The 13,316-nt window shown below is 48.0% G+C and overlaps 1 protein-coding gene across 2 annotated transcripts in view; it reads left to right on the forward strand.

The window, feature by feature from the left end:
• ADAMTS17 (ADAM metallopeptidase with thrombospondin type 1 motif 17) overlaps positions 1-13,316 on the forward strand; it is a 1,053,865-nt gene that overhangs the window by 588,781 nt on the left and 451,768 nt on the right. For both annotated transcript variants that reach the window (XM_086958065.1, XM_086958066.1), the window contains exon 12: positions 11,408-11,553. In XM_086958065.1, the coding sequence (XP_086814191.1) occupies positions 11,408-11,553 (146 nt within the window). The remainder of the gene's footprint in view (positions 1-11,407; positions 11,554-13,316) is intronic.

Consider the following 13,316-nt stretch of genomic DNA (forward strand, 5'->3'; position numbering starts at 1 on the left):
ACTGACAGCCAAATACTGTGTATGGTAAAAACAAAATACTTCTTTCAGTCATCCAAGACATTGAAGTTTTTTTTATGTCGCCAAGTAATTCTCTGTCTGTTTTTCCTGGCCACATTCTGCACGGACCAAGAATATTTACTTCCTACATATCCCGAAGCCTGTGGCTCTGACCACTGCTGAGGGTCACGGTCCTCCAATCGTTCACTTCAAGAGATTTATGCCCCACCAATGTATATGGGGAGAGCGGATTTCCCCCACTTCCACCATTGGTCACAGGTCATTCGGGTCTACTGCGTGTTCTTAATTGTCAACACTGTCTATCAAGTGCAGCTGCCATTGGTTTGACCACCAAAGCGGACACTTGTTCACTTGTTAACATGCAAAGACAATGTGTAGTAGTTCCATAGGTTTCTCCTTTTAGGAGCTATGCTACCAGTCCCTCCTCTCAAGCCGTTGTTGAGCATCTATTCCTGCTACATGAGAATGGGTGCTGGTTTCTATATTCTGAACCGTTAACTACATCCCAGAATTTCACAATGCTGACTTTAGCACAGGTACGAGCCGCAATTGAGCACAATGAATGGTTATGCTCAGTGGGTCTTCTAGACGCACATTTCCATGTCACTGCATGCAAGAACCATAGTAAAAAAAACTTCTTTTTTAAATAAAGCAGCTTGATAGGACTTCACACTTTTGTCTCTTCATAGGCTGCTCTAAGACTATTGTTTAAACTTCTTCTCTCAGGACTTGTGTGTGTTCAGCTTAAACCTGGTTCCTCAGATCCCTTTTGCGCTAAGGTTCACCATAACATTAGAAAAATTCTCATGTTCTGTCAAAGAGAATCCCATTCTTTGTTCTTTGAAACAGTTCTGCTCACTATACCTGCAAGGTTATTTTCTCCTTAAAAAATGATTATGACAATAAAGTAAACCACAGATCTCTTTCACATCTGTGGCATTTTGCAGTGGAGAGGTTCATTATGGCAGGTGGCAGATGCATCCAGCACAACATCTTCTTGGGAAGTAGCAGTATATGAGATCATGATCTCAAACTACAAACTAGTTGGTGCGTTGGCCCCAAAGTCTTTAGGACTTGGTTTGAATAGCTTCATTTTAGTTTGTTTTGGGGGCCTACTGTGGAGACATTTTTTGTATGTGCTGTTTTGCAAATACCAAATATACTGCACATAAATATTTTCGGCTTCAGAGCAGACTCTCTACTAGCTGGCTTGTGAGTGATTAAGTCCAACGTGGTAATGTTTCACATGGACGGTAGTGTTGCCCTTGTACATCAGCAGACGAGACAGCACAGGCTTCCACTCTGCCAACTAGCAATGTAAAACTGAGTGTGTGTGCATTTTCCTAAAAGGCCCCAACGTGATATCTGACGTTACAGATGTGGTCATGCTGTTGATGGACAACCTGTTTTGGCAACTAAAAGTACCTTATGAGAGAGATACAACATATGTGGGCACATGCATCAACCTATTTAGGAAGTGCAAACGGTGCGAATCGGTAAATTCGGCCGTTTGCACTTCCTAAATACGTTTTTGGGATGCATCATGCATTTTTGTGAAAATCGCTATTTTTATCGATTTCCAAAAATGCGATTGCTTTTAAGGAATCGCAATTTTGCGATTCCTTAAAAGCAATGCATCATTGTTTTGAAATTTGCGAATTTCAAAATAGGGGGTGCAAATTACCACGAGGTTGAACCTCGTGGTAATTTGCGAAAATGTTTAAATATGCACAAAAATGCATTTTTTAAAGTGTAATGTTACAGACACACATGTCCTTAGGACATGTGTGTGTGAAACATGCACTTAAAAATACATTACAGGGGTGCAGGGGGGGTCCTTTTGGACCCCCCCTGCACCCAGGTAATGCATGAACAAATTGCGATTCTAAAAAAGAAAATCGCAATTTGAAAATGCCTTCCCATTGATTCCTATGGGCCTTTTGGCCCATAGGAATCAATGGTAATTGCGAAATTGCAATTTAGTATTCCCATAATATTTGCGATTCGGTAAAAATTGCGATTTTTACCGATTCACAAATATTATGGGAAAAAAATCATGCATCCCATTTTGCAATTCCTAATTTGCGATTCCCTAAAAATCACAAATTAGGAATTGCAAAATCAAACAATGATGCATGTGGCCCATGGTACTTGACTACCTTTTATAGACCTGGAGTCAGATCTCTTTGTGACCTAGCTGAATAAAAATGCATGATCTCATGACTGACTGGTCAGGGCAGTTGTTCGGTGTCTTCCCTCTGACCCCCCTTCTTTGGATATTTCCTCAAGAGGTCAAGGACAGCGTGACCTTGCTTTGTCTAATTCTGAAATGTTTTGCCACCTTCTAGATCTCATGAAAAGCTGCAAAAGGAGAGAGATCCATCCCTTTCTACAGTCCTTCAGCTTGACAGCATGGTTTCTCAGGAATTAAAGTAGTCTCACCAGGGCTTTACCTCACTCAATCTTGGTGTTCTTCAGCTGCTACATATCCACGATCAGAACCCAATGTAGAAGAAAGTGACAAATATTCAGTCACTGATTGCAGTACCAGGGAAGAAACACCCATACTTTTTCAATGGACAATGGCCCAGAATGTCTCCATATATCTAGCAGAAAAGGTGGCCAAACTGAAATATGTGAAACATTTTTGGCAGACTTAGAGGTCTACAAAGAGATACCAGGGGCTCTTTCGTCTCTGCTTAATGATGGGACTGCTCCATTGTTTTCCCATCCCAGAGGACTATCGCTAGATGGAATCTGAGCCTCATGCTCTTGCCACATGTTTTAGCTGTTTGGCCTGTCTAGTGACAAGAAATAGGCCTCCTCTAATACAGCGTTTCTCATTACCACAAGACACAAAATGAGTAGGAAGCCCAATGCCTTTTTAAACATTACACCAACTTTTAGGTCAATCAATCAATCAATCAATCAACCAATCAATCACAGTATTTATAGAGCGTGCTACACACCCGCGAGGGTCTCAAGGCACTAAAGGGAGGTGTGGGGGGGGGGGCTGCTGCTACTGCTCGAAGAGTCAGGTCTTGAGTAGCCTCCTGAAGGCGAGTAGGTCCTGGGTCTGCCGTAGGTGGGTTGGGAGTGTGTTCCAGGTCCTGGTCGCGAGGAAGGAGAAGGATCTGCCTCCAAAGGTGCTTCGTGGGATCCGGGGGACGGCGGCGAGGGCGAGGCTTGCAGAACGGAGCTGGCGGGCGGGGGTGTAGAAGTTGAGTCTGCGGTTCAGGTACGCTGGTCCAGAGTTGTGGAGCGCTTTGTGTGCGTGGGTGAGGAGTTTGAAGGTGATCCTCTTTTTGATGGGGAGCCAGTGCAGGTCTCTCAGGTTAGGGGTGATGTGGCTGCGGCGGGGGAGGTTGAGGATCAGGCAGGCCGAGGCGTTCTGGATGCGTTGTAGTCGTTGTAGGGGTTTGGTGGGGATTCCGGCGAAGACTGCGTTGCCGTAGTCCAGCCGGCTGCTGACGAGGGCTTGGGTCACCGTTCTTCTGGTTTCGATCGGGATCCACTTGTAGATCCTGCGGAGCATGCGGAGGTTGTTGAAGCAGGAGGAGGAGACGGCGTTGACCTGCTTGGACATGGAGAGGGAGGAGTCAAGGATGAATCCCAAGTTGCGCGCGTGGTTCTTGGGTGTCGGAGCTGTTCCTAGTGCAGTCGGCCACCTGGAGTCGTCCCAGGCAGACATATATGGGCCGAGGATGAGGACTTCTGTCTTGTCCGAGTTCAGCTTCAGGCGGCTGTTCCTCATCCACTCGGCGACGGCCTTCATACCCTCGTGGAGGTTGGTTTTGGCGGTGAGCGGGTCCTTGGTGAGGGAGAGGATGAGCTGGGTGTTGTCGGCGTAGGAGATAATGTTCAGGTCGTGTTGGCGTGCCACTTGTGCGAGGGGGGCCATGGAGATGTTGAACAGCGTCGGGCTGAGGGATGAGCCCTGGGGAACGCCGCAGATGAGGTCGGTTGCTTCTGCTCTGTAGGGTGGGAGGCGGACTCTCTGGGTTCTGCCCGTGAGGAAGAAGGATGTCCAGTCCAGGGCTTTCTCCCGGATTCCGGCTTCTTGGAGGCGCGATCTTAGCGTGCGGTGGCAGACCGTGTTGAAGGCGGCAGACAGGTCCAGGAGGATGAGGGCAGAGGTTTCACCGTTGTCTAGTTGGCGTCGGATGTCGTTTGTGGTGGCGATGAGGGCTGTTTCGGTACTGTGGTTCTGTCTGAATCCTGATTGCGATGGGTCTAGGATCTTGATGTTGGCGATCTTCTCGATGACCTTCGCCGGGAAGGAGAGCAGGGAGCAGGGAGATGGGCCAAAAGTTCTTGAGGTCTTACATGTCATGTAAGGTGTCATACGCTTTGGAATACTACCTCCTCGCCAGTTCTGGCGACGGGGTAAGCATTCCACCTGTCTAGAGAGAGAAGACATGTTGTTCCTACTAATCCCGGTTAAAGTTAACCAGCGTCTCCGCATCACAAAATTGATGCTGCTGCCACAGACACAAGTCTGACCTCCTGCTGCTGGGAGTCCTTCAAGCAAGGGAGGCTTGGACAATAGGTTTCCTGTCTTGGGAGGTGCTAGCACCACCCCAGACAGGCTCTAGTGTATTGGGGCAGGGAGGGCTGAATGAAACGAGACACTGCCTGGGGCACACAAGGTGTCCCATGCATAGTCCAGTTCAAACCAGTGCTGGGGCACTCCATCCCCAGCTCTGGCGCGAAGCTGGACAAAGGGAAAGGGGTGTAACCACCCCCTTCCCTGGTCCCACCCATTGGAGGGACCTAGCAGGTAATCCAGCCCCTAGATTTAGTATATAGGTAGGAGCTGAGCCCCAAGACTTTAGATTAATCCTGACTGAAACGTATAACGAAACTCTGGACCTTCGACGTTCTACTTGAAGATAGAAGACTGAAGAATCTCCCTTGTGGTCAAGGAGTGACCACCCTGCACAAGCAGGCACCATCAAGCGATCAACGGTTTGCTTTGTCGTCGCTCCCGCTGGAGCCCGAACACAGAGCATGACAAGACCCGGGCTTCCAGACTTCCTTCAGCCCGATCCACAGCCACAGCAAAGCTGAGACCCGTGGAGGCGACGTGGGACTGGCCATCTTGGAAAGCCAGCGAATTGCTTTCCATGCAACTTCTGAGGCACCCTTGAAGTTGTGCATTGGGGATTGAGAAGCCCTAGCCCCAAGCATCATCTGCACCAAAGATCATCCCTCCACACTCCACGAGTGCTGCGTGGGGCCCTTTTGCATTTTCTTGCTTGACGCGCCTGTCCGGTCACTTGCCCCTTGGCTAGTGGCCTCTGTGTCAACGAAAACTTGAATCTACACCACTGGTCTGGTTGCTCCAGACTGGCCCTTGTTCTCCTGAAAAGGAGCAGCCCATCAGACCGTGCTGGTCAGATTAAGAAGCCATCTTCGATTCCTGCGTGGGTTGCCTTATCCAAGGCTTGTTGACTCCAATCCGGAAGCCGACACCGCCGACAGCGAGAGCCTTTGTGGGACAGTATGTGCCTGACTCCTGGTTGTCGTTGACACCTCCTGGTCCATGTGGCTGCAGAGACCAGCTTCACAACATCACCTGATTGCTTCGCAACATCGCCTGGTTCCTTCCTGGTCACTGGCTAGGGACCCAGACTCTGTCCCCTCTGCTTTCAGGTACTCTTCATCCTCGATCCGCCCTTGGATCCAACCGGACACTTCTCTCCTGGTCGCCTGCAGCATCTTTCTTCAAGGCTCCATAGGATTCAGCGACGAAATCCGACACAATTTGACACCTATGCACCCGCTTCCTGTGGGTGAGGTAACACAAGTACTCCGGCGCTCCTGTGGGTATTAACTATCCTAGTGTCTAACTTTCAAGTAGCTTTCTCCTAGTCCATCCGGAAGTGACCTAAAATAACTAGTTTCTAATTCTTTTGTTCCCATTCTAACTCTATGGTAACTTGTGTGTGTGTAAAGACACTGCACACGCCTCTCGTGGGCCTCCTACTTCCTATCCTTCGGTAGTTCAGTGAAGTCCCAGCGATTCCCTAGATCCTAGGCCTTTCCTTTGTTTGTGACGTGGTTCTTATACCACTATTTTATTATATGGTTTGAAGTGCCCCATGGGCTCTACTGTATTTTGTGCAACTTATTGTATGATAATTAAGTAACTTGTTATGTGCTTGTGCCTCTGATCTCATAAAGAGCTCAGAGGGGTTGTTTAGAAATAAATACATATATATTTTATATATATCCTGTGTGGTGTCCTTTCATTTGGTATTCAAGGGGTTACATATGGTAAAACAGCTGGCTTTACATTCCCTCTGAAGTTTTAGCCTTAGACTGCTTTGTCCATGCTACCTCTAGGATAGCTGGTCTATAAGGTTGACTTTACAACCATCACTATAAGGGTTGTTTGGACTGATACAGGGTGCCCACTAGAATAGTGTACATCACATATCAGGCCAACTTCTCACAACACTCAGCACCAGTAATGGAAGGGCAGTAGGATGTGTGAGAGGCCCCCGCGTGGAGCCTGAACCAGCCTCACTGACGCTGAACTCAACTTTGTGCAGACTGTGACTGAAGTGCAGATCTCAGCTCAACTCATCCATTCTCTCTTCTGCCTGCACACTCATTTGTCCATCAATACGATCTGTTAATCTATTCATCCATCGATCTGTTCATGCTCTTGGTAATCACTACATGCACACAGTTATTCCTTGATTGTTGTATTATACTATTCATTCACTAATCTATCCAAGTAGCACTCATTCATACATGCACTCACTCATCCATTGACTCAGCCACCAGGTCATTCATCTGTGCGCTCACCCACATACCTCATCTCCTCTTGCATTCGTTCATCCACCCACCAATAAACTTGTTCATCTATCTATCCTCACCCATTAATACTTTCTTGCAACCATTCACATGTCCCCCCCAAAGAGACTTACATGCAGAAACTCGCCAATCAATGAAAAAAACACTAAACAAGAAGTTATCACCCATATTTTGGCTTGTTTTGAAGTGATTTACTCACATATCTGCTAAGTTTTCAGTTTCGTTATGAGTAACATTTCCATTTCTGCAGCTTGCTTATGTCACGTGTGACATTTCAATACATTCTGTGTGACACTTTAAGGCATACTTTATAATGTACTGAATAAAGCAGTTAATTTCTCTTTGGTTCAACGTATTTGCCAGAGAGGGCCTTGAAAGAGGTGCAGCGCTCACTCACCTACTTCGTGCTTCTAACATTGTAGCCCTAAAAGTGTATGATGTCATAAAAACAGCACAAGTCATTTATGACAAGACCTCCAAGGACACCCGCCTTACCTCTCCCACTTTGCAGAGTCCCCTGTGACAGTGCCTTTGCACAGATCCTTTGACACACAGTCTGTTATTTTTTTGGAGACCTTGGCCCCTTGCACGTTATTGCTTTACCAACACTTGACATTCTTATCATGCCAAAGACACATTGCATATTATACTGTAGCCCACTCCATACAGAGATGTCTGTCACAATATACACGTCTACCATTTTCAAGAACTCATGCAAACCTCTTCAGAAGCCCCTATTAAAGCATGTACATCATTTCAAGCAGGCACGTAATAGTTAAAACCTCAGAGATGCTGAAAGGTTTTATTTATTTATTTTATCAGGTCATTTCGATTCCCCCTCACCCCCACTGGAAAAACAAGCACTGGCGTTGCCAATAAGTCTCGCAGTAGGAAAGTTGGAGCTATTACAATTGCAAATAACAATGCCTTTTATTTTTGTTTTCATTTTAAAAACATAAAGGGCTTTGTCATTTACAAAACCAATAGCTCCAACTTTCCTACTGCGAGGCCTATTGTGCACTGCACAGTGTGGGTGAAAGTGGCACTGCGTGGGTGTGAGTGGCTTTGAGTGAGTGGCGTTGCGTGGGTGAGTGGCGTTGCGTGGGTGAGTGGCGTTGCGTGGGTGAGTGACGTTGCGTGGGTGAGTGGCATTGCGTGGGTGAGTGGCGTTGTGTGGGTGAGTTGCGTTGCATGGGTGAGTGTGGCGTTGCATGGGTGAGTGTGGCGTTGCGTATGTGAGAGTGGGCTTGCATGGGTGTGAGTGGCGTTGTGTGTCTGAGAGTGGCGCTGCGTGTGTGAGTGGCGTTGCATGTGTGAGTGGCGTTGCATGTGTGAGTGGCGTTGCATGTGTGAGTGGCGTTGCATGTGTGAGTGGCGTTGCATGCGTGAGTGGCGTTGCATGTGTGAGTGGTGTTGCATGTGTGCGTGTGTGAGTGGTGTTGCATGTGTGAGTGGCGTTGCATGTGTGCGTGTGTGAGTGGCGTTGCATGTGTGAGTGGCGTTGCATGTTTGAGTGGCGTTGCATGTGTGAGTGGCGTTGCGTGTGTGAGTGGCATTGCGTGTGTGAGTGGCGTTGCGTGTGTGAGTGGCGTTGCGTGTGTGAGTGGCGTTGCGTGTGTGAGTGGCGTTGCGTGTGTGAGTGGCGTTGAGTGGCGTTGCGTGGTTGTGTGGTGTTGCGTGGTTGAGTGGCGCTGCGTGTGTGAGTGGGGTTGCATGTATGAGTGGCATTGCGTGTGTGAGTGGCGTTGCGTGTGTGAGTGGCGTTGCATGTGTGAGTGGCGTTGCATGTGTGAGTGGCTTTGCGTGTGTGAGTGGCGTTGCGTGTGTGAGTGGTGTTGCGTGTGTGAGTGGCGTTGCGTGTGTGAGTTGCGTTGCGTGTGTGAGGCGTTGCGTGTGTGAGTGGCGTTGCGTGTGTGAGTGGCGTTGCGTGGTAGAGTTGCGTTGCGTGGTAGAGTGGCGTTGCGTGGTTGAGTGGCGTTGCGTGGTTGAGTGGCGTTGCATGTGTGAGTGGCGTTGCATGTGTGAGTGGCGTTGCATGTGTGAGTGGCGTTGCATGTGTGAGTGGCGTTGCATGTGCAGTAGTTTCTAGCTTTGTGCGCTAAAGCTTTGTGCCTATATGGGGCCTTGATGTCCAATTGGACCGGAAATTGGCAGGCTGCATGTGCTTATCTGCCATTAAATCCTCATTTCTGTAAATCCCCTTGGGAGGAGATACTATTGCCCAGTAAGTGCCCTGCTATCAGGATAAGTGGCTGCCCCCTGGGGTTGGGCTGAGGGCCCTTCCTTCTCCTTTTGTCACAGCACAGCTAGAGAGTGCGCTGTGAAGAGCTGAGAATGGGGCATTGCTGCTGTGCTTTATTGCAGCCATATAACTGTCTCCAAAAGCAAGAGGTGACGGACCAACACGGGGGGGGGGAAGGGAGAGGTAGAATGAGATGAGCGGACGTTGTTCTAAAAAGATTGAAGAGTCGTGGTTTCCTCTGAAGGCACCGGGGCACATGTTCAATGCTGAGTGGAAGGAGGGAGCACAAGGAGCGAGGAGAGAAGAGGGAGGGAGGGGGTCACGGGGAGCTATGGGGAATGCTATGCTGACATTTTTAACACCACAGACACGCATATAAAAAAGCCATTAACAAAAATAAGCTGTGTTTTAGGAAGGAAGAAGGCTGTTTGTGAGGGTGCACGTGTGATTGTGCAGTGTGGGCTTGCATGTGTGTTTGGTATGGAAATGCAATGTATGCATATGAGACTGCATGTATGAATGTGCATGTTTATAGAAATGTGAGTGCGTGTCTATTTGCATGTATGTAATTATTTAGGCACCTGTGCTCATGCATGAGCCTGTGCCTTGATGTGCGCATTCCCACGCATGTAAGTATTATTGAAGGTCTGTTTGCGTACAAATGTGTGGTGTACCTTTGTACAAGATTATCCTTGTTAATTTTCATACCGTCAAATTGCATATTAAACTATCTGAAGGTTCTTCTCTATTGGCCCCGGGATAATGTTATTCTTTATAACACCATTCTGACAAGCAACCTGCTGATTGTGCGTGCAAGATATTGGGGAAATCCGAGCGGCATAACCAAAGAAGGTGCTCCCGCAAGAAACATAATGAAGTCAGACTGCCATTGGAATTTCTTATTTTGCAGAAACAATGCCCTAAATCTGCTGCTTATTTCTGCAATACAAAGATGCACATCCCAGTGGTGCGTGCGCGCGCACACACAAAATGTTTAAAATGCCATGCAATGCCACATTTCCATTAGTGAACTGCGGGCCTTCTTAAAAGGAAAGAAGAGACCCGTGGGGGGGAGGGACGAGGGGGAAGATGACAGAATGAGAGATGGGGAGCTAATGAAACAAGCATTGGCGGTCCCTTTCAAGTGAAAGCGGGATGTAATTAGGGGGGAGGAGAAGTGAGGCCGAGACGCTGGGGAAGCAACAGATGCCTGTCAGAGTGCATTTTGGTGTGAAGGGCTGGTAAGGCTAGGACTGAGTCAGTTACTTATAAAATAGTTTGATGCTTATGAATTACGAATTATAGCCAAGCAGCCAGTGTTAGGCTGTATGTTATGTTTTTTTTTTAAAGATTGTTAAACATGGGTTAGATGTTAAAGAAAGACTGGTGGCGGATAGGTTTGGTTGTAGCAAGATAGTCATACCTGGTGCAGCAGCAGAAGTGAGCTATTTGTGTAAATGAACCAAGTCAAAAACGCTCTGCTGAGATTAACAGAGATTGTGTGAAATCACCTATGCACACTGGTGATAGAAGTTGGAAGTAAACTGGAAATCAAAGCGGCCCAATTAACCACTTAATTTGGAGCAAGTACACAAAGAGAGAAGGCAGGCGTTGGAGAGGGAGGGGGTGGGCTGCCCATATGGAGAGGGGGCTGGGCTGCCTCTGATGATCTAATGCGAGTCAAGGAAGGCAGGCGCTGGAGAGGAAGGGGGTGGGCAACTCGAACAACCATATGGCTGGGAGAAGCTGTGTGAGGGAGGCTGGGCTGGCTGGGCTCGTTCACGAGAGGCTTGTGGTCACATGCACTGTGAAGAAACTGCAGTCGAAACTGCAGTGGTTTGACTACTCGATCGAGCACTTGAATTCTCGCCATTTTCCAATGGAAAAGGCGAGACCTAAAAAAACACTGGATCCGAAATGCTGTCACAGGGCAGAGAGACCCATTATCATTCTGTATGTGATAATTAGGCCAGCATCCAGAATGAAAATGGGCCTGATAGCAGTCTGTGCCAGGTCGGGGAGGGGCTGCTGCAGGCCACTGATCACAGCAGGAGCATGAGCTGCCCCCTGCAGTTAGTTACAGCCTGCTTGCAGGGGGCAGCTCAGCAAATGTCTAAAATTACGGACAAAAGGCGTCCGTGGAAGAAACCCTAACGGACAACGGACAAGAGGCACAAATTACGGGCAGTCCGTGAAATTTACAGACGGTTGGTCATCCTACTGTGCATTCAGCAGCACTTACCTAAACAAAACTGCATTTAACTGTGCATGCTTCTACCCAAAAAACCCTCCATGGTCTGCTAAAGAGATCTTGTGTTGCAGTGGTGCCGGGCGGGTGAATGCGTCAGCAAAACTCCGATCCCGGAGCACGTGGATGGGGACTGGAGCGCGTGGAGCCCGTGGAGCATGTGCAGCCGGACCTGTGGCACTGGCGTTCGGTTCCGGCAGAGAAAGTGCGACCACCCACCGTAAGTTCATTTGTGTTGTTATTAACATTAGTTGACGCTTAGCTGTTCCCCTGCCGACTTTTCCATTCCTCCGTGTGTTCATCTTCCTTCTCCACCCTCCCCACCCCCATTGGAACATTCCTACTGTTTAGAATGTTGAGTTCTGTGGTGATATTTCCTCCGAGAGAGAGAGAGCTGGAGACGAATAATAAACACGCCGTATGCCGTTTTTTAGCTTAACCACTTCCATTTGGTAAGGCAGTCTTTATTGTATACATATATACTGGCAGGGTCGGACTGAGACATAAAAAAGGCCAGCCACCAAAATAAAAGAGACCCTGTTAGTGATTTAAAAAGCAAAAAAAGTGGCCCATGTTTGCAAATTGAGGCAATTTTGAACTTGGAAAGACCCCTGATAAGTGTTTTGCAAGGTATGGACGACTTCATGAGTTTTTGCCTGCTGCAGTCAATGTTTGTGTTATTTGCAGAGAAATCAACAGTAAAAACAAGCCCAGCAGACAATAAAGCCCACAAGCTTCCCAAAAACGGCCCACAAAACAGTCTATGAGAACAGCCCCGTCGGGCGCTGCCAGATTACCTTATAGGCCAGTCCAACCCTGTACATTGGGGACAGAGGCTTTACGCAGGCACCTTCAGCACCAGTGGCGTGGGGGATGGGACATTCAGCCTAAGACCTTGGAATGTCTGTGAGCTATAGAAGTCTCAGTCGCCGCTTATCACATTTTGCATAGGTGGCTAGTGGGGGGTGCATTATTTGGAATTATGCTATTGAATTTGGCGGGCCCATTTCAGCACTCAGGATTTTGTGAGATTTCATCCCAGTGTCTGATCAGTGGCGGCTGGTAATTTGAGTAGGAGGGGAGTGGGTGGACCACTCAAGCAGACACATACGCACATCTACATGCACACTCACTTATGCTCATGCATTCGCAAGTGTGCACACAAGCACAAGCATTCACAAACACATACACACAAATACACCCTTTCACAGCACACGCGCACAAATATACATACATTTCTACATACCCACTAGCATGCACATATCAAACATAGAAAACACAACTTACTAGCTGCAGTGGTGATCTCGGGTGGTTCGAGGGAAAGCTACGAGGTTCCTGGAGTGTTGGGACAGCCACTTCCTCTCATTGGCTGACCTTGCATCAGCCATTGAGAGGAGGTGACAGTCCCCTCTCGTCATATAGTGGGATGGGGTCAGTGAGAGTTGCTGACCTGAGCCCACTCTGTGACAAAGTGTCATTGATTGACACTCGGCCCTGGGAATTTCAGGGCTTAAAACTGAAGCACACAGGTTAGTCTGTCGCTGATGCCCGCTTCGTTATGAGGGGAAAGACCTTGATTTTATTTGCTGGGCTGAGGAGGTCACACCCAAAGGGCTTTGGAAATTCTCTGCCCGGCAAAGTTCAGCTCATTTAGCGCAAGTATAGCGCCTGACTGCCTGACCTGAACATAAGAAGTGTCTGTCAGGCTGACCTTCGCGCAGCCTGACTGACACTCTTCATTTCTGCAAAAAAGGTGTGGCAGGCCCCTCTACCTTTAAGGACAGGTTGCTTCTCTCTGTGATAGACAGATTGGTAGCACTAGGAAGAGTCAGTCATATATTGATACGTGATGCACTACTATAGCCATACCAACTTTCCAAGGAACTCGCTCCATGGAAAATCTCTTAATTGCTCTGTAGGCCTGTCTGTCTCTAATTTCAAACATGTGTTGATGCAGTTGTGAACAATTTGTTTGTAAAAGAT

Source organism: Lissotriton vulgaris, chromosome 2_1 (assembly GCF_964263255.1).
Source record: "Lissotriton vulgaris chromosome 2_1, aLisVul1.2, whole genome shotgun sequence".
In the NCBI taxonomy this organism is placed as follows: domain Eukaryota; kingdom Metazoa; phylum Chordata; class Amphibia; order Caudata; family Salamandridae; genus Lissotriton; species Lissotriton vulgaris.